Source organism: Sorex fumeus, unplaced genomic scaffold, assembly GCF_029834395.1.
Source record: "Sorex fumeus unplaced genomic scaffold, SorFum_2.1 ptg000054l, whole genome shotgun sequence".
In the NCBI taxonomy this organism is placed as follows: Eukaryota; Metazoa; Chordata; class Mammalia; order Eulipotyphla; family Soricidae; genus Sorex; species Sorex fumeus.
Window position 1 is genome coordinate 26,602,584 of NW_026606111.1, and position 22,413 is coordinate 26,624,996.

Here is a 22,413-nt window from a genome sequence, read left to right on the forward strand (position 1 = left end):
TCTAATAAAATTGGAACAGCAGATAATTCAGACTTGTTTTTTGGCAAAGAAGGAGTAAAGAATTGTGTTGGTCTTATTCCGTTTGAAGAGTTAGCCCCTTTTGTGTATCCGGAAACATGGAGAGCATTCAACTTTGCACTGATCCATTTTTTAAACATGTCTTTAGAATATGAATCAGTATTTTTTTACTGAGTATTTCCATGATTTTGAAAGCAGAAGGGGGGGAGGGGGTTGGCAGAATAATAACTCTTTTCCAGCTCCAATTAGGCTTTTCAAATATCCAAGTCTAAGCAGATTCAGTTTCTCCTCGGTGAGCTCTCACAAGGAAAAACAAAACAAAGACAGCAAAATCTCTGCATCTGTAAAACCTTAACATGTTCAGAAGTTACCATTCTCAGTCTAAAAAACAGGCTCTTCCAAAGCCTTTTCCCTTTTCTCATTGTCATAAATGTCACTTTTCACGCCTTCTTACCTCTGGTTTTAAAGAAAAAAAATCACTGATTGACCTTTCATTTCAAATGCACACGTATGGCCAGTAACAGGGGTTATAAAACCTGGTCATGACCATGTGGGTAATCTGGGTAGTTTTGAAAGCTAAATTCCCAACTGTAGATGTAGCAAATACTGCCCTCTACTGAGAGAATACTCTCTCTAGTCTGACTGCGTTAATAATCAAGTGGTTAGGAAAGGATTTCAATGATTTTGGTAGAATCATGTTGTTACTAATTGCCTCATCTTTATCAGATGCATGCTCAGTAAAGTAATTATATTCAAAAATAGAAAACAAAAGAATGAATACATTTCAGCATTGGCCACTTTTTACCTTTTGTACTTAATACAGTCAAATATACTATAATGCCTAAGGCATTCATGATGTTATGTTTGGTTTTAGCTACATCAGGTAATACCTTTGACATAGGAATTAAAGAGAGGGGTGGTAGCATAGCATTATTTTTGTAGGGAAGTTTGTGAAATAATCCCAGCAACTTGGGGATGTGTTTCCATCCTTGCCTCCTTCACCTCACCAATGTGTCTTCAGTTTCTGTTGCATTGCTAGCATCTAGATTAGTCATTCTATAATTCAAATTATAATTGTAAGAGCCGTTACATATCATTAATTCACAGTAAAGGATCATGCTAAACTAAATACTTTTCAACCAAAAACTCCTTAAGAAAGTAACTAGTGAGGACAGAGAGATCTCAACAGATTCTGTGCTTTGCATGCAGAATATCTGGGTTCCATTCTTGACATCACAAAATTCCCCAAGCACCACCAGCAGACACCCCCGAACACTGAGTTGGAATAAGGCCTGAGAACCACTGACTGTGACCCCCAAGCAAATTAACCAGTAAATAATTGTACATGCTCATATACATTTTTAAATGGTATATTAAAATACTTTATTTAAACATGTGATTTTTAAAGTGGTTCATAATACAGGCTTTGTTACAGGCTTTCGATGTTCCAACACCAATTCCACCACCAGAGTGACCTTCCCTCCACCATGTCCCCATTTTCCCAACCACCCCACCACCACCACACACACCCCTTCTGCCCTCTTATCAGGTACAAAATAATTTATTTTGTATTACTTGTTATAGCTAACTAGCTAATAGAATTATCAAAAAGTACTGCCTTCACTGAAAATTTGTGAAAATTGTTATATCTCACCATGGAGTCATTAAGCCCTTATCTGAAGGTTTACTTAGCTGTTTGTTGTTAGTTGAGCCCTCTAAATAATCTAAGTGTAAATGATTTTTTAAAGCATTCTCAGTTCCAAGATATGGAAAGTATGTGTGTATGTATTATTATTAGGCAAAATACTTAGCATAACACACTCTTCAACTTGCATGTATTGTTCCTTCATTTCTAGAACTTAATTTGTTGAGGATTGGTTAAACATTTTATAAGGGAGCTGTAAGAAACAAAAGCTAGTAAACCAAAGTGTGCCTGCAGCTTCTTATAATGTTTAAAGTTTAAATCTCACATTACCTTAATGTAGAAACCTCATATATGACAAGAACTAGTAGGACTCTGAGTCTAAGCAGTTTGAGGAATCTCATGCTAAGGGAAATTCTGGGATGTACTTAGCTAATGTCTGAGCCAGTGTGAAGAAGGCTGGGAGTGCCCATTTCCCTGAACCCTATGAAGCAAAGATGCAACCATGTTGTTCTTAGCCCCAGACTTTTTTCTGATTCTTTTAAACTGATAATTCTAACTGAATAAAATCCCTAAACATAACTTTTTGATGGCACAAGTATTTGGAGTGTTTTTGAGTGGTAGGCTCTGAGCTACATTAATCATTCACTGTTAATCCCGTGAGCATGACTGGACCCAGTTAATCCTGTTTCTAGGAGGTGCAATCCTTGAGTTCCCTTAACACTTTAGTAGTTTGGGCCAAAGAGATAGTTCAGTGGGTGAGGCACTTGAGTTCGATCCACGGCATCCCATATGGTCCCCAGAGCACTGCCAGGAGTGACCCCTGAGTGCAGAGCCAGGACTAATCCCTGAGCACCAATGATTATAGCCCAAAAAGCAAAAATATAAACCTTAGTTGTCAAACAGGTGGGTACTCAGTCCTACTCAGGAGGCTAATTAGTTAGAGACAAAGTTAATATTTATTAAGTTTCTCAATCCCAGGTGGTTAGGAATCCATTCCAATAATTTTTACCATCTTACAGAGATTCTTTTGAAGTTTTTTTTTAATATTAACTTGTAATAGTTACATTTTGCTTGCATCCAGTGATCCTTATTGATATTATACTAATGAGGATGACTTCCTAATCTTCATATTTTTCTAATGTAGTTTTCTACTTTTTTCATAATTTGGGGGAGAGGAGGTGAGGTGGTTTGGCCCATACCCAGCTGAACTCAAGGATTATTTCTGGCTCTGTTTTCAGGGGTCATTTCTGGCTGTGCTTCAGGATCCATATGTGGTGTGGGTGGGAGGGAGGTCAAATGTGGTCTCCTGCATGCAAATTATATGCTCCAGCCCACTGCTTGGGCCCTGCATCAATTTTTTTTTGGTCAGCTTTTGGATTTTTCCACTCTCAAAGCAACAGGAAGTATTTGTAATAATACAGTCAGCGCAGTGATTTTCACATGATAGTCACTCAGTAGTTCTGATTTGATATGATTTATGTTTTGAAAAAGTTGTCAGTTCCAGAATCCCTGGAATTTGGAGATCTGTTAAATAAGAAGAGCTAGTGAAGTTAGGGTGTGAAGGGGGCACCAACTTCTGTTTTGCCAAATTGAAACTTTCGTTTGTCTTTATTTCTACAGACTCTTTGCTAATATAAAAAACAAGCACTCTCCTATAAAGTACTATTTAGCCATTCTTATTTGGCCAGAGGGCACAAAGTTTAGCAAAGCTCTGGCAGATTCAGATAAAATTAGCTTCCTGAAACTGAGACTATATAAATCAAGTAGTAAAACATTCCTAAAGGGCACCTTCTAAAGTAGAATGTATAGGAGTTGGTAGAATTTTCTGGAATGGCAAGATATTTCTCAGCTAGATGTTCTGGATTTTGTTTTAATGAGATTTATTATTAATATTGCCATGTGACCCATCTTGGGAAATTATTTTCAAACACATGTCACTGTTCTATTGTTCTAATTATCAGCCTTTTAAAATTTGGTATACATAAGTTGTTATAACATCAGTTCACATTGTTTTATTTGTTTTGAAAAGCACACATTCATCCTAATTTCATTTAAGCGGGGGTTTCTTTTTTTTCTCTATCAAAAGATACGTCTCTTTAAGATATGGGCTATTGTCATTTCTGTGTAAACAAAGCAAGATGCCACACATACTCGTTTAATGAGGAGCTATCAGAGTAGCACTAAGGAATTTGTAAAAAGAAATCAATAGATAAAGAATTACCTTGAGGACAGTATAATCTAGACAGCGCTTGAAATAATAATCGTCCTACTTGAGCTGAAATAATGGTGGCAGAACAAGCGTTAGCCAGGCAGTGAAAAAAGAAACTCAAACTGACAGCTCATTCGTGTATGCTGAAGTGGATCAACTGCTCACTGCAGGGTGTTGGTACTGTGGGATGCTTCACATTGACGTGGCTTTGAGAAAATCCCAAGTCCTAGCACCTAGGTTAGACTGAAGCAGGCAGCCTACCCTGTTTCATACAGGAGGAAAACGCTTCAGGCCAGCCCTTTATTCCTGAAAGTTTGTTCAACAAACTGCTACATATCATCCAGCTGTATACTCAGTAATTAAAGAAAACAAATGCTCTTTGAAACTCATTATAGATTTTAAAGTTCCTTAAGTTTTCATCAGGTTTCCACAGAAACAAAGAGTTTGAAACAATAGTCGAGAATGCACAAACCACCGAATAAATGTATTTTAATTGTTCCTGTTTAGAAAATTATTCAGATAACCAGCCACATCAAAGACTATTAAACTTTTTAATTGCTCAGGTAGAAAGATGGAGAATGTTATCATTATCTGCCACAAGAAGAATCTGCATTAGATAATGCTACTTGAATTTTGAGCTAGAATAACACACTCAAGGATGTTACTAACTGAAGTGCCATTTAGTACTCAAAAATAATCATATGCTTTAATTATTCATAGGACACAATGCATGAATTTACAATACTAATTATGGCTTCAAAAGTATCTCATGCTATGGTTTACTTACATCGGCAGCTCAACTAATGCAAAACAAAAGTATAAATATTTGCAAGTGCCACTGGTTTCTTGTACATGAAATTCAGTAGGATAGTAGTAAGGTCAAAAGAGCAGAGGAATGCCCCTTTTCCTTGTAGAATTTAGTCCCCTGCCCATGTGTTTATTAACAAGCATTCAATAGGTCTCATTGCTTGTGACAAGGACTTGGTGATTGTGTATTCATTTATCCACTAACCTTGTATTATGTAAGACTCTCAGCTGCTCTTTGCTTGGGTGGTGGGGGCACAGAGGTGAAGCACATAATACTTCTCATGGACTGTCAGATTTGGACAGTGAAGTGAATGAGATTGGCAGCTGCAAACTTCAACAGATTTGTGACTCTTTTAACTCTTTAAAATTTATGTTGAATTTTTACACACTCACTCATTATTAGGGAAAATGCTGGGGATTAAATAGCAGGATACTTTGGAATCAGTAAAAATCGTCATATTGTTTCACATCTATTTTTACTCTTTTTCATATATTTTTGATATGTAAAATACAGAAATATCTAAAACATAAAAAAGGCCAAGAAATACTGCTGAGTATGCAACTCACGCCATTTAGAGATAACAATTATCAACATTTTTTTTCTTTTTGGGTCACACCCGGTGATGCATAGGGGTTATTCCTGGCTCATGCACTCAGGAATTACTCCTGGCAGTGCTCAAAGGACCATATGGGGCACTGGGAATTGAACCCTGCTCAGCCGCGTGCAAGGCAAATGCCCTATTCGCTGTGCTATTGCTCCAGCCCCAACATTTATCAACATTTTAATATACTTAATTAACTTTTTGTCTCCAAATACATTTTTAATTTACCTTGTATTTTAATGAATCACCGTGAGATAGTTACAGACTTACAAACTTTCATGATTGCGTTTCAGTCAATGTTCAAGTACCCATCTCTCCATCAATGCCCATTCTCCACCATCAAGGTTCCCAGTACCCCTCCCCCGAGCCCTACCCCTTCCTACCTCGTCCATATACATTTTTGAGCAAAGCAAATATAAAAAACTCGAGTATCATGTATTTTTTTCAATTATATTTTTTATAATAAATGTGTTTCCATGTCATCAAATACTTTTTTGGGGGGGTGGGGAGGGTACTCCCAAGCAGTTCTCAGGAAATTCTCTGCCTATCAGGCTGGCAGTTCAAAGCACGGCTCCAAGGATGTGGTATTGCTCAGATTCTGCTGTGCCAGGATGCCCAGACCACCTTGGTGGTGCTGGAAGCCTCCGGTGCCGCATCTGGTGAAACTTGGGGATCATATGGTACCATAAATCAAGTTCAGGTGCTTGCACCCTAACCACTGTACTGTCTCCTACAGCACTTCATCAAATATTTTTCATAAACATCATATTTCTTGGCAATCTATAATTCCATTCTATCAACATACTATAATCTACTGAGCTATTTCTTTGTTGTTATGTTTTAAAGTTGCTTTATAGCTTTTTTTTTTTAAATAGCTTTTTGTAGTTTGATTTCTAGAAACAGAATGACTAGTCAAGTTTATGACTTTCAGAGTTCTTAATAGAATCTAGTAATCATTTTTCTGGGACAACTGAACTAATTTGAGTTCCAGTGGATATTTCATTACCTGCTTTACAGCACTGAGCAATATGATTTATCCTGTGTTCCAAAATGTTATATGAGAAATGATGTTACTCTTATTTTAACCAAGGGTGTGACTCAGCAGTAGGGCACTTGCACTGCCTGTGTGAGGCTCTAGGTTCAACTCCCAGAATCACCACCAACAACAAAAAAATTATTCTTATTTTATTACTACTAAATTTGATTATCTTTTTAATTTGCTTATGATAATCTTATGCCTTATATTTTTAGTTCATGAATTGTATATTAAAATTAATTTTGCTCTGGAATACTTTTACAATTATATTTTTATTGCAGTCAAACCTTGCTTCATCTAGTTCCTTTTTCAAATCAACTTGCTATCTCTGTGACTTTCTGTTTGTATTCTTTTGGGCCCATGTCTTTTGTTAAGAATACCATCTACTTTTTTGGCTTTTTGTCTTCGTTTAGTTCTCTACATTTTTTCTTGGGAAATATATTTTATACTGTACCATAAAATTCCATACGTTAAAAGTAATTGAAGGGCTGGAGAGATAGCACAGCGGATAGGGCATTTGCCTTGCACGCAGCCGATCCAGGTTCTATTCCCAGCATCCCATATGGTCCCCTGTGCATCGCCAGGTGTGACCTGAGAAGCAAAAAAGAAAAAAAAAAGTAATTGAAGATAAAATAAGTAAAAATATATTTTTATATTTATTTATTTTATAAGGCCAATCCCTCTCTCTCTCTCTCTCTCTCTCTCTTTCTTTCTTTCTTTCTTTCTTTCTTTGTTTCTTTTTGCTCTTTTGGGTCACACCCAGAGATGCACAAGGGTTACTCATGGTTCTGAACTCAGTAATTACTCCTGGTGGTGCTTGGGGAACCATATGGGATGCTGGGAATCAACCCTGGGCTGGCTGCGTTCAAGGTGAACGCCCTACCTACTGTGCTATTGCTCCAGCCCCAAGGCCAATCTTTTTCTATAGAGCCTGTTCATATTTTTCTTAACATGCTGAACATGCTGTTAGTGACTCTTAAAAGAAGAACTTTTTCTAGTAAATTTTTAGCATGTATAGTATTGCAGTTAGCTCTTGCTGTATGACAAATCACAACCAAATTTAGTGGCCTGAAAAATAAAATCATTCTTCATTATTCCCCTCTAGACTGCAGATTAGCTAGGAATTTCTTTGGATGTCTTTTGGACTCACTTATGAATCTGCAACAGTTTTGCTAACCTTGGTTGGGCTCTCATCTGTTTTGGGATAGCTGGCTGTTAAGTGGCCTCAGATGCTTTCTCAACCCCTCCTTACAATCTGGCATCTTCCAGCAGATCAGCTTAGGTATTATATCAGAGTGAGCAGGAGCCTGCTAAGTTATTATGTAAAAGTTATTTAATGATAATCGGAAGAAGCTCTGCATATAAATTTTGGGAGGAGGCTCGTCCCAAATAGTGCTCAGGATGACTTGGTGGGAGGGGGGGTCACTGCTGGTTGTACTAAACCCCGTGAGAAGTTTTCTTTATAGTTCCAAAGAACAGGAATTCTCGTTCTGGACCGGGGTTGTGACAGTGGTAGAGCCTTGCCTTTTATGTGTGAGGTTCTCAGTTTGATCTCTGGCACAGTAAAATAAATAAATAAATGGTAGCACTGTAGCACTGTAGCACTGTCCTCCCATGTAGATTTGCTGGAGCGGGCCCAGTAAACATCTCCATTGTGAGACTTATTGTTACTGTGTTTGGCATATTGAATACATCATGGGTTGCTTGTCATGCTTTGCCGTGTGGGCGAGATACCCTCGGTAGCTTGCTGGACTCTCTGAGAGGGGCGGAGAAATCGAACCCAGGTCGGCCGGGTAAATAAATGGAAATTTTTTATTTTATTATTTATTTATTTATATTTGCTTTTTTGGGTCACACCTGGCATTGCACAGGGGTTACTCCTGGCTCATGCTCTCAGGAATTACTCCTGGCGGTGTTCGGGAGACCATGTGGGATGCTGGGAATCAAACTGGATCAGCCACATGCAAGGCAAACTCCCTACCCACTGTGCTGTCGCTCCAGCCCCCATAAATGATAATATTTTTTAAAAACTTTTCGTCCACACAAGATGGAAACTATTATTTTTTTTTCCTCTTTGGGCTGAGCAACACACTAGAATGCATGCTTTGCATGTAAGACCTACAAGTTTAACCACTGGCACCACATGGTTCCTCAAGCACCAGCAGGAAAGAATAATCAAGTACTGAAGCCAGGAGTAGCCCCTGTGACTGCTAGGTGTGACCTAAAAACAAAAAAATAAAAAATTTTCCCTTTAAAAATATAATTTTTTCCAAGGAAGTGTTAGGAAGTCTTCCTTTTCTATTACTGATGCACTTTTTCTTTATAATTTGCAGCAGCTTTCTAGTTAAGACAATAATGGAAGCTGGATGAAGTAAATCTCCCCAGAGCCTCGGAAGCTTCACAAACACACATATTTCTTACTCATATCTTCACACAGCTTCTTTTAGCCAGGAAATGCTTGAAAATATGCTTCATTGTCTCTTTTCAAACACTTCAACACTGAAGCCAGTTTTTTAAAAAAAAATCTTTTTAAAGAGCTATTTTTTAAAGCCCTCATATTTTAAATTAATCTTATTGAAACATTTCTTGTGAGAAAAGATTTAGTACATCTCATTCTTCTTGCTCATATTTTTAAAGTAAAAAGTAATATTGCTCTCCATGGCCTAAATTGGAATTTCTTTGTCAACTAATAGTCTTTTTTTTTTCATTTACTGAGTCACTGTGAATTACAAAGTTATTCATGATTGAATTTTAGGCACACAATGTTCCAACATCAATAATCTCTTCACCATTGCCCACATCACTCCATCATTGTTCCCGTTTTCCATCCCACTCCCCAGCCTGCCTCAATGATAGGAACTTTTTTTTTTCATTTAGGTACTGTGGTTTACAGTAGTGTTACTAATAGGGTATCGTGCATATTACTCTGTTGCCTTTCAAAAAATATGGAACACAAATTTGTGTCATCCTGTGCTGGCGCCTTGCTAATCTTCTCTATATCATTCCAATTTTAGTATATGTGCTGCCGAAGTGAGCACTCAAATACAGTCTCAGCATTGCACAATCATCACAGCTGTCTATACCCAGAATGTTTTCTTCATTCCAGACTGAAACTGAGTCCACTAAACAGTAACTCTCCATTTCCACCAATAACTGTTTTTTTTAAAGGAGATAGACATTAAACATAGTTTTTTTTTTAATGTGGTTCATGAGCATGTAATTGTTTTTAGGGATATGAAAGGGAGGGGTATTTGCTAATATAATGGCAAATGCATAACCTACTGACAAAGGTATATAATTTGTAAAAATAGCTGAGTGGGCAGGATTCTGATTTTCAGTTGCCCTAGGCACTTCAGTGCACTTCTGATAATGATTTTCCCTGGGCATGGAGTTATACTGATGGAAATCACATCCATGCATAGAGAGTGAGCTTAATTATACATAACTACATACCTAAAATGAGGTTATACATGTTTTACACATACTTTCTGATTTACAAACGATGAGATGCTAAATTCTAATGGATCTCAAACAAGTAGTTTATCAGCCTCAGGGCCTGATGGTCTTAAGTAAGAGTTATCCTTTTTATAAGACACTGTTTCTCAACTTCTCCCTCTCCCTTAGGAACATATTTTTGTTTCAGGGAACTCCCACAGCCCAACTGGCTCCTGCGATGACTCTGAGGACAGATGATGCACAGAAGCTATTAGTGCTCTGCAGGACTAAGTGGTCCCATTGAGAATGTTCCTCTTTCTATCCTTTGTAGCACTATACACTGTCCTCCCGTTGTTCATCAATTTGCTTGAGTGGGCACCAGTAAGGTCTCCATTGTGAGACTTGTTGTTACTGTTTCTGGCATATCAAATATGCCATGGGGAGCTTGCCAGGCTCTGCCTTGTGGGCAGGATACTCTCTGTAGCTTGCCGGGGCTCTCCGGGAGGGGTGGAGGAATTGAACCTGAGTCGGCTGCTTGCAAGGCAAATGCCTACCCGCTGTGCTATCGCTCCAGCCCTCTATCTTTTGCAAAGGATGTAAATGATTTGTATCAGCCCAATCATTTGAGAAGAATAAAAATAGAAAGCCACCAGAATCTTGGAGTCCAAGTATATGCATTGTGCTGAATACAGATTTAACTTAATCCCCACAATCCTGTGTGGTAGGAATCAAATCCCCATTTACAGGTGGAAAAACGAAGGAACTGAGAGACATAACTTGTCAAAGGTGTGCAGTTAGAAAATAACAGACTAAACTGAAACAGTTTAGGCCACAAGTTCCTAACCTTGTTGAACTTACCCTTTGTTTTTCCAGAAAAAAAAATCACTTAGAGTCCCCTTAGAAATGATTCTTCATGAAGCAAACAAGCAGAAGCTCCCCCTCCCCCATTGCTCACAACATTACTGCCCCTTGGATCACTCTTGCATGGCCCAACAGGGTAGTATCACCCACTCTGGAAACACTGACTTAAGCCCTTTGTTCTAGCTTCTCTCAACACATGCCTCTGATTCATCAGGCTGGATAGCAAGGGTCCCAAAATAATCTGCACACTTAAGCCCTTTCATGGATGAGCAGAGGATCCAAGTCTGCAAAGGGGGTGGGGGGAGGCCAGGTGTCCTTCAGTCCTCTCTCAGTCTCTCTGTTCTTCCCCCACTTCTGCCTCTCCTCTCCCAGTTTCCCTCTATCTCTGTCTCTCTTCCTCCCTGTGTCTCTGTCTCTCCCCGCAACCCCTTCCCTGCAGATCACTGGCACATTTGATGATGGCACACACCATCCATCACAATCTTTCCATGTGGTGCAAATCACTGTCTAAGGAAGAGTTTTCATGGGTTTGTCCAGAAATTGAAGAGGCTCACTTTCTTGTGCCCCCAGGATTGGCTGTGGTTATTGAGGAGCTTTTCAAGAAACCTCGCAGGAGTTCCTGCCCCCTCAATGTCTGGTCTCAGCCCCTGCTCCCAAATGTAGCAGGATTCTCTTGTTCCACACTCAGAGGGTCCAGTCATCCATACACAACCTAAATCGAGAGGAGATTGTGGTTCCTGGGAATGGTCCTGATCCCTAAGAATGGGTTGCAGACGTGTTTTGGGTTTGTTAGGGTTTTTTTCCTTTTTTTATTTTGAAAAAAAAAAAACTCATCTGGGGAGGACACCTTTGTGAGTGACTTTTGTGACCCTTGAGAGTTGTACCCTGCTCGTAGTTACCTATCAGCAGTGTTGACACATTCACCTGAGTCCCTCAAGTGAAATGGAAAGAATTTTCAGATGGTTTTCAGACCAAAGCATAGTCTTAATTTCAAATGATCACTCACTGTTTAGCATGCCATTATGACAGTTCTGTTGACTAGTTGTGACAGCAGTTAAGTCATAGGGAGAATTTGTTTGATGGGCTTTGAGTTACATTATTCTAGAAATAAAAAGTTCTAGGATGAGGGCTGACTGGAGCGATAGCACAGCGGTAGGGCATTTGCCTTGCATGAAGCCGACATGGCCGACCTGAGTTCGATTCCTCCACCCCTCTCGGAGAGCCTGGCAAGCTACCGAGAGTATCTCGCCCACATGGCAGAGCCTGGCAAGCTCCCCGTGACGTATTCAATATGCCAAACACAGTAACAACAAAGTCTCCAATGGAGATGTTACTGGGCCCGCTCGAGCAAATCGATGATCAACGGGAGGGCCTTTACTTACTTACTTACTTACTTACTTACTTACTTACTTAGGATGAAGGCATGAAGACATATATTTGGGATCATACATTTGCTCAGTCCAAAGAGAAAAAAAATTATAGTTACCATCTTGTGTGGACAAGATTTATTTTTTAAGTTTTTTAAATAAGGTACGAAGTGAGGTGCTGAGAAATAGTCCTTCACTTCCCACAATGCTCTTCTTTTTGCGCTCACCCACTTTTATTTATATACTTCAAATTTTATCTTCTCTAGCCTAAGCCTACTCTGAAAATACCCATTTGCTCAGGTTGGTATCCCAGAGTTACTACCTAGATAACAGAAAAATGTGAGAAAAGAGAAAAGAGGGATTTTCAAGTTCTAATAAATCCAAAGGAGAGCAGAATCAGCTTCTTAATGTTGTTATTTATTTCATTTTAATGGCAGCCACTTGGAGCCAGTGATTATTTGGAATTATCAAAGAATTTTGATACAGTTATTTTACGAAACATTCCACAGTTTACTCTGGCAAAGAGGACTCAAGCTCGAAGATTTATAACTCTCATTGATAACCTTTATGATTTTAAGGTAAGGATCTTGCACATTTTCTGAGCTAAACATTTTTCTCTGTGGAGCCACATTACCTGGCTGGAATCCTAGTCTACTACTCATGTCAGTTCTCTGGGTCTCAGTTCCTTCATTTGCAAATTGAGCATAGCAGTAATATTTACTTCAGAGAGTTAAGAGGAAAATAAATTAAATAGAATAATACTTCGCATAAATGCTACCTAATATTAGTAGTAGAAGTAATAGTAGGAGTCGTATAATATGTATTCATCTATGATGACCTATAACACTGTGCCATTTCTATATTCAGTGCTCAATAAATATTGGTTACACGTGAATTATGGGAGAGATGATTGTGTGGCTGAAAAGCCCTCCCTAGTGTTGGAGCTAACTCTACCTTTGACTCAGAAACCCCAGTAACTAGTATTGTGCCATCTTCTTGGTTTTTTTTTTTCCATTCATGTGCTCTAACCTTAATTGCAAAGCTCTTGTCCTTCCATCAGAGACAGTAGGACTGTATTTAAGGAATAGAGCCAGGGCAAAGCTTACTTGCTTGAAGACTTACTTAACCTCTTACCTCCAACTATCTTCTGTAGACAAAGGGGGGTACTTACCTCATGCAGTTGTTTTGAAGATTAAATGAGTATTTAAAGCACTCAGAACAATCTTGTGGTATGTAACAAGTTTTCACTGTAGATAAGCTAATGGTATAACAGATCAATGCAAAAGTGAAAGTGTAAACATGGCTTCTAATTAGAGCACATTAAAAGGAGAAAAAAAGGATCAGAATCTGTTGAGAGGAGGAGGTGAGATTTTTAAATATTTCATGTGTTCATCAAATTCAGCGCTTTCATCATGCGAAACACATTGCTGAGTGCTAGAAGTGCAGTGATGAGTAAAGCTAGACTTGGCACCATCTTTCATGGAGCTTTGCAGTCCACGTTGGAGAAACACGAATCCAGTGTCCATAGAACTTACATTAAGTCATCCCTGTGGGCTGCTCTCTTGGAAAGAGGGGAGTTCGGTGCATCTGCAGGGCCAGGGAACCTTGTTTTTGCCAACGGCCATGTGTATATTTGTAACAGCATTCACGAGCCATGCAATACAGACAGCTTGGCCCTGGGAAGCTGACAGGAAGCATCCATGTCTGATGTTATACCAGCCTCAGACCACAGAATTTTATGGGCCTTATAGAGCCATGGCTGCTGCTTCTTCCACCCCCAATAAGAAGGAGTGTACACTGATCTTGGCAGGACTGGTACCACTAGGGCTGGGCATAGGAAAATGTCCTCCTACACAGGGATCATCTGGGCCCTGTGAGATCCAGATTCCAGAGCCCAACCCCTCCCAGTCCCACAGATGAGGAACAGGGATGGGGCCTGGAACCTGAGAGTTTCCTGCGCTCCTAAATAATTCTTATAAATACAGACAGAGCAGGGTGGAAAGGCTCACCAGGGAGGAAGTAGGCAACTTGGATTCTGCTCAGGTGCAGGGGTGAGTGAAGGAGCGCCCCACCCGCTCTGCTGACCTGCACACCCTCTGCCCGCTCTGAAGGGACAAGCATGTGCTCAAGGAGTGGGGAGAGGCACAAGGCCGAGGAGCCAGAACCAGGGCAGAACGTCCCTCCTACTGACGAGTAGCCCCTTCCCGGCTTTCTCATCCAGACACAGCTCCGAAACAGCCCCCAAAGGGAGGGGCCACACCTGGGAGCGCTGTGTGTTGGGGAGCTTATGCTGGAGGGGCTTTCTGAGGCAACTCTTAAGAATAGATGGGATGAGAATTTACATGTGCGTTTTTTTTTCAATCTTTCAGTTGAGAGCATCTTAAAGAAAGCCCATGTTCCTCAACTCTTATCTCTGCCACCAATCCCACCTCACCTCTACTTTTTCAATTTTTTTTAATAGTTACTATAGTGCCTTCTTTTTATTTTTTTTTGGTTGGGGGGGCATGCCCAGTGGTGTGCAAGGCTTACTCCTGCCTCTGCCCTCAGGAATTACTCCTGAGTGTGCTTGGGGGACTATCTGGGGTACTGAAGATTAAACTTGGGTCAGCCGCACGCAAAGCAAATACCCTACCCTCTATACATCGCTCCAACCCCTCCTCTCCACTTTTTCACTTTTATTTAAGTTGCTAGATTGCCTTCTTTTTATTTTAATTTTTAACAGGGGCCACTCCTGGCAGTGCTTAGGCTTGGGGACCCCCCAGGCCTGGTCCTGGGAAGCAACTCCGGGCCTCACACAGACTGGCATGTCTCCTCTCACTTCTCCCCCACTGCCACCCGGCCCTTCTCACTCCTTAATTAAAGAATAAAAGATGTATCTGGCATCATGATGGAATATTAGACCTGCTCTCCTAACATTTACTTTCGCTAACTCACATATTTAGAGTTTATGCTCTTTTTTGACAGAGTAGTCAAAATGATCTTATTTCAGAAATTGGGAGCATTAAACAGACATTCTCCTAGAATGTCCTGATGGGATTTTATGATATAAGGGTATTCTCGTCAAAATAACTTTTTAAAAAATAGTGTCATTTGTGATTTGAAGAATTTATATGAAGAGGTGGAAGGTCATCTGGATATGGAAAAATCCAATTCCAAATGCCAGTAGATTAAAGTGCCAGCATATTTATTTTAAAAGATAGCTGTGAATCCTGAAAACAAACGAGAGACCTTTAAACATCAAAGAGAGTCTGTTTTATATTTGGCCTGGTAGATATTTGGCCTGGTAGGTGCTGTAGATATGCCAAACACAGTAACACCAAAGTCTCCAATGGAGACGTTACTGGGCCCGCTCGAGCAAATCGACAATCAACGGGAGGGCCTTTACCTTTACCTTTTAGGTGCTGTAGAAGCCGTTTTCAGAAGGTGACCATGCATGCATTGTCTGATGTCATTGAGAAACCATCAGGTCAAACCTAGCCTCTTGGGCAGTGTCTGAGCAGGATGCTGTGTGGATGTGTGTTCTGGAAGTCTGGGATAATGAGTAGAGCAGTGCACTGCACTTATCAGTCACCTACACAGAAAAGCGGTCATCTCTGTGTCTTGGTCTTCTCTTGGGCACACACAGTATCTGGGTGTCTGTAGCTAAGTCCAAACAGCAGCCTGCAGCTTGGATTTAGAGCCTGAAGATCTAGGCTGGCATCATGAGCTGGGCCTCTCTGAACCTAACATCGACCCAGGAACCTCCAGTTCCTACTTGACAGGATGATGTAACTTGGGTGGAAATAGTTTGAAAAGTACTGTGCACTTAAAAACAAAAATAATCACAACCTATTCAGGGGAAAGGGAGGCGCCTTTTACAAGGAAAGTCCAAACCCCCTGATATGACAAACAGATTTTTATTTTGTGCGAGATTCATTCCTAACTTCAACTTGGGTGGAAGGCGTCACAGTGCATGGCATTCCTCTATTTCAGGTGCGCATAATTTGCTCCGCATCGACTCCCCTCTCCAGCCTATTTTTGCATCAACATCATGACAGTGAGCTGGAGCAAAGCAGAATACTGATGGATGATTTGGGGCTGAGCCAGGTAGGCGATATTAACATAATCTCTTTTTATTATAAAACAGCTTAATTGTTTTGGGTTTGATACACAGCTACATGTTGAAGGAGGACTGCAGTATATATTTAACCGTTGGGTTGCTGCTTCCTACCAGAGCTCGTCGAGTAGACACATTCTCAGCACCACCCAATGTGGGGAGCTGCCGCGTTAGACTGGAAGGCCACTGAGTGGTCCTCTGCATGAGGAAAGTCCTAAGGGTGGACTAATGGGCCTGACCTTACACCACTAGCAGATGATCAACCTTAGTCGGGAACCCTGGGTCCAAGCTCACTCTGACGTGCAGGAAGCTCAATCTGACAATTTTATTTTTTGTGTCTGCTAGATGGCTAGGATGCTCTGTGTTGTTTCCCAATGTAGTTGATACCACCATACCCTCCACCCCATATTGTGGAGTGGAGAGACATAGGACACTGAAACAACCCACGGATGGAACACCCTCAATCCCTCAATAGCCTTGGGTGTCATTGAGGGGGGATTTTCTTTTTCTTTTTTTTTTTTTCTGCTTTTTTGGATCACACCCGGCAATGCACAGGGGTTACTCCTGGCTCATGCACTCAGGAATTACTCCTGGTGATGCTTGAGGAACTATATGGGATGCTGAGAATCGAACCCGGATTGGCCGTGTGCAAGGCAAACGCCCTACCCACTGTGCTATCTCTCCAGCCCCTGAGGGGGGATTTTCCTGTGTTCATTTAAAGAAGGTACAGTTCCAGAGGACAAGGATTTTTTTTTGTTTTTTGTTTTGTTTTGTTTTGTTTTGTTTTATTAGTGAAACACTATGAGGTACAGTTGTAGTCTTACAAGTTGTTGTGCTTGAGTTTCAGTTATACAATGATCGAAGTACCCATCCCACCACCAGTGCCCATTCCCCACCCCCACCAATCCCAGTATCCCTCCCACCCCCCATCCCCCATCCTACCCTGCCTCTGTGGCAGGGCACTCCCTTTTGTTCTATCTCTCCCTTTGTGTGCCGTGGTCTGCAAAAGAGATATTGGGTGGCAATCATGTTCGGTCCATAGACTGCTTTCAGCAGGCATCTCCCATCCTGGGCAGATCTTCCCAGCACCCTTTATTTGGTGCTCCCTTCTCTATCTGAGCTGCCTTTACTCCTAGAGTGTGCAGCTGGCCTCTAAGCCATGGACTGAACAACCTGATATTTATCACAGCTGTTCTTTGGTGTTAGTCTCTTATTTTGTTACTTTATGTTACCCAGATGAATGCAATCTTTCTATGTCAAGGACAAGGATCTCCCCCCCCCCCCCCCCGAAAAGAGGCTGGCAGACCAAGTAAGTTTGGGAACCTCTGCTTCCATTCAGGATGCCAAATTCCCAGCAAGGCCCCTGGCTTCAAGCAAAACCCTCTGTTCCTTCCCTGAGTTCACTGCAGCACACACGGAGTAGCTGTGGGTGTCAGGCTGCCGGGGGTAGGGACAGTGCAGGGATGAGCCCTCCCTAGCCCAGTTCCCCCACAGCTGTGAGTACGGGCATTCCCCCCCAGAGTTAGCAGAAGTGGCTCTGCATTTCCTTCTGTACTAACATTACAGGCTCTGTTTCCTAACTTGAGAGGACAGAAGTGTTAGCCAACATTATAAAATGATCTTCCTGCTAGCACCTCCCCTTGGCCCCACCAATGAGAGGACCCCCATTCTGACAACCCAAGAGATTGAAAGACCACTTAGAATGAGGCCATATCTGAGTGGAAATAATATTTTCTCAGAGTTTAGGGAGAACGAAGCCAAAACTTTTTCAAAAGATGGACTTTCAGAACATGGCTTCCTCAACCCATGTGCAGAAACCAGTATCTGCTGAGAACTCCTCAAATGCTAGTTTCTCTGAGGGCCGTTGCCTGTCTGAAGCCCTTTCGCTCTTGAGACCACCTGGGCATGTGTGGAAAGCTTATGTTGACTGGCATAGAGAAATCCCCCCACTTAATCCTGGATAGTGGGGGGTCAAGTGTCTCCATAGCTCAAGAGCAAAAGCAGCCCTGCCCTTCTCAAAGTAAAGCCGCAGACACATCAGACCCCATGGGAGAACTCATCCAGTTTGGAAAAGTTTTATCTGGGGCTCTCCCACGAATACAGCCCTGTCCATGATGCCTCCAGGCTATGAGCATGACTTGGCTCCACACAACTTCTACACTGGTTTTTATTGTTGTTTATTCATTTGGGTTTTTTTTTTTGCTGTTGCTGGCAGGCACTTGTTTAGATTCTGCAGAAAGCTCATGTGAGAAAAATATTTTTAAATTTTTATTTTGTGTCATTATTTCATCTTTATTTTGTTTTCCTTATTGTTTTCTCTTGTGAGACTTGTTCTGTTTATTGACTATTGGCTGTTTTTTTTTTTTCTGTAATGGAGGAGCGATAGCACAGTGGGTAGGGGGTTTGCCTTGCATGCGGCCGACACGGCCGACCCGAGTTCGATTCCTCCGCCCCTCTCGGAGAGCCCGGCAAGCTACCAAGAGTATCTCACCAACACGACAAGCCTGGCAAGCTACCTGTGATGTATTCAATATGCCAAACACAGTAACAAGTCTCACAATGTTACTGGGCCCACTTGAACAAATCGATGAACAACAGGAGGGCAGTGACAGTGACAATGGATGAATTTTCTTCTTTTTTTTATTTATTTTTTTATTTTTTAATGAATCACCGTAGATAGTTACAAACTTTCGTGCTTATGTTTTAGTCATACAATGATCCAGTACCCATTTGACTATTGGTTTTAATGAGGCAGTTCTCTAGTTAAGTGAGAAGAATTTTGTTTGTTTATAAGTTTGTGGACCCATTCAGAGGTGCTTAGGGCTGACCTGTGCTCTGTGGTTAGGGGTAACTCCTGGTGGTGCCTCGAGGTAGATCATATGCTCTACCAGGGATCAAACCAATGTCAGCCACACGCAAAGCAATCACCTTAACCTGTGGACTAGCTCTCCAGCCCCAAATATAGGAGATTGTATATGAGAAAAATGTGCGGAAAAGTTTCTGATCTAAGCACAGGTAAAACTAAAAATTGTTTTAAAGCTGAACTTTGTTTTGTAAAAAAAAAATTGTGGTGGTTATAATTGATGCTCTTTTTTGTTGTCCTTTTTTTCTTTTTGTTTATTTGCCTGCGTGGTTGGGAACCAGGGCTCTGCAGAAGAACTCTCCATGTTTACCGGAGAAGAGGAAATCTTTGCATTTCAGCGCACAGTTTCCCGACTCACAGAAATGCAGACCGAACAGTACTGGAACGATGGGGACAGAAGCAAGAAGGAACCATCATCAGGGCCAGCATAGATGTGGGGACAGATGATGTGCGCAGGGAGAATGCGTTACTATGGAACTTGCAGGAATCATTTTCTCATCATTAATTATGCACTTTATCCTCTGGACCATTTTTAAATCTTAACATTACTGTCAAAAATAGAGTGGATTTTTAAGTTAACACCACTTTTATAGATCTGCTTCTTGCCCATTCACTGGGCCACATCTCTCCATCACAGAGTTAAGATGAGCAGTCCTGTCACTTTAACTTCCTCTAAGCCATCAAATGCACCACGGCTGGACACCCACATACTTAGAGTTAGCTCAGGGCAGCAGAACTTGGGCCACATTATAGCTGCATGAGAGAAATTTATAATGGTTGATATTATTTGCAGTGCTGGGGATCAAGCCCAGGGCCTTACATGATGCAAGACATGTGCTCTACCACTGAGCTGCCTCCGGGGCCCTAGAACTATTTTTTTATGAGAGGGGAGAAAAATTGTACATTTCAGTCCAAAGGAAAAGAAAGTGTGTTGATCATGTTAGAAATAAAAAGGAATTGCACTTGCTCATATGACATACACTCTCCATGTATGATTTTTTCTTCTTCTAATTCCAACTCATAAGAAATCTCCCAGGGTTTCTCAGGCTTTCTCAGGACTCAGATGGTGGCTTGTGTCCAGCAGGGCCTGATTTCCAGCATTCATAGATCACCTGGAAAAACCACGAACTTTTAACATTACAGAATTAGGTGCAGGAGTGTCAGACTGCCAACTCCCAACCCATCCCCAACTGTGATGGACAGATTCTAGGAATGGTGGGGATCGGTGAGAGTGTCCAGAGGGGCAAGAGGCCTGGACTGAGCCAACAGCAGAGTGACCACATACTCAGAGCATCAGTATCCACCTTCAGTGTTGCTGCTCTGCTCAGACAGACTCAGTGCCCATAAGAGAGAAAGCTTGGTGGGCCTCCTCAAAGTCCAGTCATTGTCCAGCACTGAGGGCATCTCTGCACTCATTCAAGTACAACCTGACCACTGACTCCTCCTCTGGTAGTAGAGACCTTGGTCAATGACAAGCATCTGAATCTCTCTACTGTAGGTGGAGGTGGGGGCGGGGTGTGGAGATGAAAAAATTCTACAGTGCTGTTGACAACAAGCGTTTTGGGGAGCAAGGCACAGGTGAGTGAGTGCAAGCATATGAGGTAAGAAAGCTCTTTGACACGATTTCATCTGTCAGGTGATGACCTGTCATGCTAGTCTGTTTCAGACATTCATCTTTTGAGTTCAGCTGATGAGGGATAAAAGGTACAGAGAGAAAAGTTTAAATCAAGGCTTCTGAAAATTAAGTGTGGTTTAAGAAGACATTTGTTGACGTGAAACCTCAAAAGGAAGTTTAGTAAGAGGAAGAAAAGGATGGGGAATGGTCACTGTGAGCTGAAAGATTGCTGGACATTTACATGATCCTAGATAAAAACATGAATCCTGGAGCATTAACACGATCACCCTGGTTTTAGATGTAGGCTTGGAAATGTCTGTGAAATTCATTATATTACTATATTCCATATCGCCCTACCACTGTATAAAGATCATTATGTCATGTTTAATTATTATAAAAGATCATTGCATTGCTCTTATAGTGATTTTTTTAAGTCAGTGAAGATTAATTTACCACAGGGGCTGGAGAGATAGCACAGCAGGTAGGGCGTTTGCCTTGCACACGGCCGACCCGGGTTCAATTCCCAGCATCCCATATGGTCCCCTGAGCACCTCCAGGAGTAACTCCTGAGTGCAGAGCCAGGAGGAACTCCTGTGCATCGCCGGGTGTGACACCCCCCCCAAAAAAAAGCAGAAAAAAAGATTAATTTACCACAAAGCCATTGCTGTGAACTCAGGATGTAAAATGTTTAACTTTATTCCTTCTAGCTTAGCCTTTTGCTAGTAACACTTTGGCTAATATGCTGTACCTTAATAAACATATGGTTCAAATGGAGGGAGAGATGCATGAATTGCTGATTGATAGAGGAACTGAATGGCTATATAAAATAGTCCCTTCCCCTCTCACAGTGGATTATAAAAGTTCATTTTGAGGTCAGGTACTTAGAATTTAAATTTCAGCTCTCCGTATCCATGTGATAACATGGTCTTGGCTCCGTGCATGAAAACCCATGGATTCCTCAGGGTAGCGACCTCATCATTTAGATTTGAAATGACTGAAGTCCATTTAAAATAATGGTTTCAGAGCAAAACTGTAATTCTGCATCCAATGAAGAATTTTCAGCATGTCCCTCCCCCTGTTCCCTGTCCTTCACCATCTCCCACCATTCCTGTGTCTGTTGGGATACACATAGCCCCCTTCATCCAGAGAAGGGGGCTGCAGGATTGACCCAGGCACTAGATGGGGAGGTGGATAGAAATGTTCCCTCTTCATCTTGTCTCCTCTAAATCTGTTTCATAAGACATCTCACAGCAAAAAGAAACTGAAGTCTTAGCAAATAGCCATTACCAGAAAACAATATGGCAATTACACTAAAAAAAAATTAACACCAAAATGAAACATGAAAGATGGCCTCGAGTGGAAACCTACCTACCTTTTAACCTGTGTTTTTCTTCTGGATTTGCCCCATTCCTTTTCAGTCATCCAGTCTTTCTCCTGGGGCTACATGAAATCTCTCAGAGGAAATGAGTTCTCCCCCTTGAAGGAGCTCCAGAGGAGAAACGGGAATTTTCTCCGATAAAGAGAAAGAAGAGCTGTTCACTGTTTTTTTTTTATAAGGCCAAAAAAGATGGTTGTACCTGTTCTAATCAAATGTAGGCATTTTCAGAAGCCTTTCAGGTTTCAGTCACAAGGCAGTATTTTAGTCTTACTGAAGTGTATTTCTGCTATCTGTGAGTATGCCAATAACAATTTAAAAATTACTTGGAATTCTGAAAAAAAAATTTTTTTTAATTTCACTTACAATGTAAAATGGATGTGTTCATATCTCTGTATTGATTTAACAATATTTAAAGGTTTAATAGTGATATGGGCCATGGTTCCAAATGTTTTCTCTATAAATGCCTTGGAACCTGTGATCC

At 41.1% G+C, this 22,413-nt stretch overlaps 1 protein-coding gene and 1 pseudogene across 1 annotated transcript in view; one reads left to right on the top strand and one right to left on the bottom strand.

The window, feature by feature from the left end:
• Positions 1 to 19,914, top strand: part of AFG1L (AFG1 like ATPase) — a 193,548-nt gene extending 173,634 nt beyond the window's left edge. The window contains exons 11-13 of the mRNA XM_056125103.1: positions 12,418 to 12,558; positions 15,953 to 16,066; positions 19,221 to 19,914. Coding sequence (XP_055981078.1) covers positions 12,418 to 12,558; positions 15,953 to 16,066; positions 19,221 to 19,370 — 405 coding nt within the window. The 3' untranslated portion in view covers positions 19,371 to 19,914. The remainder of the gene's footprint in view (positions 1 to 12,417; positions 12,559 to 15,952; positions 16,067 to 19,220) is intronic.
• LOC130033694 (uncharacterized) lies at positions 9,257 to 9,355 on the bottom strand (annotated as a pseudogene).
• Positions 19,915 to 22,413: the final 2,499 nt, after the last annotated feature.